This window comes from Convolutriloba macropyga, chromosome 14, assembly GCF_964194025.1.
Source record: "Convolutriloba macropyga chromosome 14, txConMacr16.3, whole genome shotgun sequence".
NCBI lineage: Eukaryota > Metazoa > Xenacoelomorpha > Acoela > Convolutidae > Convolutriloba > Convolutriloba macropyga.
This window is the reverse complement of record NC_134481.1, coordinates 30,528,962-30,534,961: the sequence shown is the minus strand read 5'-3', so window position 1 is coordinate 30,534,961 and position 6,000 is coordinate 30,528,962. Positions and strand designations below refer to the sequence as shown.

The following is a 6,000-nucleotide window of genomic DNA, read 5'->3' as shown; positions in this document are numbered from 1 at the left end:
ATATATATATATATATATATATATATATATATATATATATATATATAGTTAAAATATAAATAAAAGAAAAATAAAAAAATATGTACGAATTAGTATATAACTTTAGTATTTCTTTTCTGTCCTTATTCTTATAAACATATTTGAAATGGGAAAACATTTTGCGCTACGAAGCTTTCAATGGGCCTGATAGATATTTAGCCGCAAACTGTTTTATAAAGATGAACTGAATGTCACTTTTGTTCACTCAAGTATACAGCCTTCGTGATTAGACATCAGTCATAAAACTCATGCCGTTTGTGTATAAAATTAACTCAGTAAGAGTGGAAAATCAGCTGAAATTACTTCAGAATGTTCGTGGTCTTCATTCAATTGAAAGTTCGCAGTATATCAATGGATCTTTGATCACATAATGCAGAGAAACCGACGGCGTCTATTAAAAATGATCACAGCAGAAAAAGCCCAAAAATATTGCTAACATTCGGTGATAGAAATGTTCACCCAATAAGAATTCACCTAAAAATACGATAGAGAAACTCTGTGCTGATAAACGTTTCCTTTAAAATTCAACCTTTTGCCTCTTTTATAACGCAATTATGTCAAAAATACAACCAGGGTCGCCACTTCTTAGTAGTCATACAAGGATCATATATGATGTCATACAAATAATAACGTATTTTCTAGTACGATCCTTGTATGAATAAAATGAAATCATACATTATTCTTGTATTATTATCAGGAAATCATATATGATCCTAGTATGGTTACCAAGAATCATACATCTATTTTTCATAAATAACTTTCCATTTAAGTATTCTTGAATTTCATTCGGTTACGCATCACCTTTGTGATTCCCCGGCATCACTTTGTGATCCGCCAAAAGACCCTAACCTAAAATATCATTTGCAAAGTTGGACAATAAATAAAAGAATAAGTCCAAACGGACCTAACGACAAGTCAATTTCAGTAAGGAGCTTGCCGAAAAAAACGTCAAAAATAGCCGGAAAAACATCAAAAATAGCCGAAAAAAAAACGTCTAAAATAGCCAAAAAAAACGTCTAAAATAGCCGGGGAAACGTCAAAAATAGCCGAAAATACATCAAAATAGCCGAAACTGGTTTTGACCTATTAATTTAGCTAACTCATATCAAATAATGAGCTCACTCATATCAAAATTTGAGCCAAAAAATGGCTCTACAAAAAGTTTTTAACGAGCAAGCACTAGGCATGAGCCATTTTTTCGGGGTACAGAGTCTGAAATCATGAATATTTCCCAAAATTCTGAATCAATCGGAATCAGACCTAGCTCATTAGAACCGCCTTAAAACAAACTTCACAGCCATATACACGACTTTTAATTGGGATTAGAGATTTGCGAAAAAGCGGCCTGTGCGCAGAGGGCAAGTTGACCCCAGTCGATCCGAGTTAGCTTATGCTCGTTCTATAATAACTCGATATATCTCCATAACACATTAAAAAAGCACACTATAACGAACAGAGGGCAGCATTGGCGCCTAAAAAAGCTGACATTAGGGCACAAAAAACTTCATATGGCCAGTACTTTTGCTGTTTTGGCTGGAACGATCTTCCTCTGGGTCAACTTCTCCTCTCAAATTTGTAACATTTTTCAGTGCTGTATCACAATTGGATAGAACGAGAGGGCCTCTGTTTAACATGGGCACCCTCACGCTGTTTCCTTTATTAAGGATTTTGCCCCCAGTGATGTTGTTCGACATTTGCTAAATCTGAAAAATCTAGAAATATCGATTTTCGGCTAAAATTCGGCTTAAAACGGCTGTAAAATAGCTGAAAACGGCCCATAACTATCTGAAAACTCATTAATACAGCCTACTCTGACCCTTCAGGCTGCTAATTGATAGTACTGAATGGGTTTCGGGTAGTTTCAAAGCACCCCGGGAAAGTGGCTAAAAATTAACTCAGAAAGCGTGGCACGTGACGAAATTTTTCGAAATTCGAAAATTTCACTCGAAATTTTTTGAAAAGTTGGTTTTGACTTGGGAATTAACTTTCAAGTGTTATTCAAGTCTTGGTTAAGACTTGCCAGAGTTGTAACACTTGTATTTTGACTTGCCCAGTACTGAAATTGACTTGTCGTTGGGTCCGGGCAAATAGATAACTAAAGATCTGATACTATCTGAAGCCAGTTAATACCTTAAATGCTCATTTATAAGAAACATAGCCAAAAATTTTTAGCATATAACCTCAAAATTGTTTTTTGAATGGGTTCAGATGGCAAAGTTATTCTTTTAATGCATACAAAGAATCAAAAGTGGATTGCAAATGCGATATACTCATATAACATGTTCTTTGACTACATCATACAGGAATTTGTGGCAGGAATTTGTGGCAGGAATATGTGTCATATATTGTATGATTTCCAAGAAATTTTTCAGCCTCAATAGAAAATGAAAATTAAACAGTTTTTGGGCTTTGAAATTTTTTGTATGATCCCTGAATGATTACAAGGAAATCATATATGATCCTTGTATGACTACCAAGATTTCATACAAATTATATATGGCCTAGTATGAATACTAAGAATCATATATGACCTAGTATGACTACTAAGAATTTTATATGATGATCAACCCGGGAATAGTGACAAGAGTTTGAACAGTTGAGGGAATTAAAAAGCGAAATATGTAAAATCTTCAGAAATATTGAAAAAAGAGAGTGTCGTTTGAAAATTTTTGATATAAAACAGAATTTTTCTTCAACTGCCTCAACGCGGAAAATGTATTTTAAAGAAAAAAAGAAAAAACCACCAGGTGGATTTCAGGTGGAATTAACCAATAATAACATAAAAAATCGGAATTTGTTCAAATGGCACAACAATCCACTGTATAAAGTACTTGTATTTTCAGTTGATGATCCTTATATGATCCATAAAAAATTCAAATTTTCATACCTTTTACGAATATCAGCAAATGTGATATCATATAGGAAGAATTTGACCGGAAACCATCATTAGGAACCAGCTCCCGTACCTTTTGTGTGCTGCAATAATTAGTGGAATTTTGCGACAAATGACAAATAAATTGTATAATATTTAAATATTGTAAATCTGCCTTTATCGCCATATCCAAAACTGTGAGGGACATTTTGCATGGATTAAGATACCCTTTGTTCAATTAAAGAGTTAAAGTGGACTATGTTGTAGTTAAAGTGGAATTAATTTGGTGGGGGCGCGGGCTCGTTACGATCTATTCTCCACTTCAGGTCAATTGAACTGCACGTTTGTAGCTGCTTAACCAGTCTTTAAAAATTTGTATAATCCTTTCATGATTACCAGAAATCATAAAAATCCTAGATGCCCCGTTCGAAACCGAATGGTTATCTTGCAAGATTCTTGCAAGTCGAATGTTTATCTTGCAAGATTCTTGAAAGTCGAATGTTTATCGAATCCATTCGACTTGCAAGATCTTGCAAGATAATCATTTGATTTCGATTGGGGTGCGGACATTGTTGATAGCCGGAATTTTTGTATGATCTTTTCTGTCTATAGATATGGTTAAATATTCTGCATTTATTGAATAAAAGGCAAACAAATCCAAATAGGCTATTCCTTGGACTGCTCCATTCGGGTTCTCTTCCTCGGGTGATTGGAACATAACAGCTTTTGGGTTTTTGCTCGTTTCACTGTAGTAGTCATAATATTCCCCTCCCTCCTGATTGTTCACAGCTCCAGTGTTAGTCGGATGCTTAAAAATCAAACTTCCGTTTTTTACTTCCGTCTTCTTTTTAATGTGCAAAATGTGACTTATGAATTCTAACATATTCTGGGTTCAAAATTAAATAAAAAACAATGTGAGAACTTCGATTAATTGCCTTGAAAAAATTATTTATCATAGTTATATCGACTATTAAAAAAATTCCTACAATTCCCACACTTGCAGCTGTTCATGTCAATAGTGCACATAAAAATGAGAAGATAAGCAACACTAGTTGCAATTTTGTCCCAACTTTATGAATCATGACCGTTTTTGACCACTGTATTTTGAGCAAAAGGGTCGAGTTTTCCATTATTGGGTGAGTTTTCCAACCGAGACAATCACCTGTGATCAGACATTAGCTGGTTCTTAATACAATATCGCTTTCAACTCGCTTTTGAATTGGCCATTTATAGACCCAACCAGAAGATCATCAGACAATTAGGAGCACGTCCATGGCGAAGTTCAAAAGCTGCTGGCGCATACGGAAGTCGACGCTTTCATAGTCAATGTCATACGACGAGGATGCAACGATGAGAATAAGGACCGAGCAAAAATCTTGAAGATACCGAATACGTAAAAGCGCCAGATGTTTTTTTTAACTTCAAGAATACTGAGAACAGCATTTGACAAAAGAAGCTGATCATGAAAACAGAGCTTTAATAAGAAGACGCTCTAATAAACGAAGGTGCAAATCTGAAGACTCTCCGAGAATGTGACTCGACTCTATTCATCCCACAAGGGAGAAAGTGTTTGGAGAAGAAACAGCGGTACAGATGTTTCCGCTTGACTAACTGCTTTTTCGAACATCTGAGTCTGCATGGTAAAAAACCTATTTGATTATGAACAACGATCAGCGTTCTTAAATGCTAACCGAAAGATAAGCAATTATCCAGCCATTCGCATAACCGAAACCTGGTTGAACAAAAACGACCCTGATAAGGCAGTTCTTTTATATCATACATTACATCCAAAACTGACAAAGGACTGGACAGAACACGCCGGAATACTGGTTGCCGGTACCAAAACATTCCAGGATGTGAGATTACATCAGACCTCTAGATATTGTTGTTGTCTGCATATCCCTGGATAAACCAACCCCTCTCTGGGGTCTCTACAGCGCCCCGAGTAACATTAACTGCATATGGTCAGTCCAAATTTCACTCAACTTCTCACGCTCTTCACAAGCAAACATTATGAGTATGGCACTGTTTTCTTGAACATTGTTGAAGATATAAATGTTGCCTGCGCCCACTGATATTCAATGAACCTAAAATCACCTGACAAGCAATCTGTACTCAACAATATATTCAATCCCATCCCCAGGAGTATGATAGAACAAACAATATCCTCTTTACAGTCATCGATATTAAAATTGCTAGTCTGACAATCCACATCAATAAAACTGAAGTGCCAGGCACGATTGGGAAAACCCTCCTGAAAAATCTCCGTAAATTATTGCCAAAATTTATGTGTTTGCTCTTCAGCCTGATCAAATTTTACATTTTAAAACCCACTTTCCCAAAGAGAAAGGCTAACGAAATTATTCTAATTTTCAAAGTTGGGGACGAAACAAGACACGACGTGTTTACCTAAAGACCAATCAGTTTAATATTAGCAGTATCAAAACTGTTAGAGGAAATAATTTTTCGGCAAACCCTAATGATGTACCCAAAAAAGGCACCAGCGTAACACGGATTCCTGCCCAAATGATCAACGACAATCAACCTGATTGGAAGCCTGCATGAATTCTTCGGTTACGTGGACCTGCCTAAATGCTTGGACCTGAGTACATGCCACGTAGCTTTTCAAAAAAGTGTCACATAAACATCATTTGGAAACGATGTCAATCTCTGACATTGGGGGAAGTTGTTTGAAGCTACTAAAAAGCTACATCTCAGGTAGAGAACAAACACCAAGAATTCATGTAACCGCACTCCACAAGCAATGAATCTGAGCTGTTTTCTTTCTTATCCTCATACATGACTTACCGTCCCGTTTCATATAAAAATTATTGGCTCTGACACCACAAAACTTAACACTGATGGAAAAAAACTTGGGCGGTATTGTGAAGAGAGCACCATGTTCATGAACCTTGCGCAATATAAATTGCTCTGCATAGAAAATATCGCGCAAACTGAATTGCCAAACTATAATTCTAGAGAATACAGTTTATGAAAGATTTAGGTCTCCTCCTAATCGAGGTACTTAAGGTTCAGTTCCATGAAAGCCAGCAAAATGCGAACTGACAGTTACAATATAAAAGCAGTGT

At 36.0% G+C, this 6,000-nt stretch overlaps 2 protein-coding genes across 3 annotated transcripts in view; both read right to left on the bottom strand.

The window, feature by feature from the left end:
• LOC142352897 (uncharacterized) overlaps positions 1 to 3,794 on the bottom strand; it is a 29,876-nt gene extending 26,082 nt beyond the window's left edge. Inside the window, exon 1 of the mRNA XM_075405052.1 lies at positions 3,565 to 3,794. Within this exon, the coding sequence (XP_075261167.1) occupies positions 3,565 to 3,794 (230 nt within the window). The remainder of the gene's footprint in view (positions 1 to 3,564) is intronic.
• LOC142353229 (uncharacterized) overlaps positions 3,587 to 6,000 on the bottom strand; it is a 30,791-nt gene continuing 28,377 nt past the window's right edge. For both annotated transcript variants that reach the window (XM_075405457.1, XM_075405458.1), the window contains one exon: positions 3,587 to 3,719. The gene's annotated coding sequence lies outside the window, so the exon portion shown is untranslated. The remainder of the gene's footprint in view (positions 3,720 to 6,000) is intronic.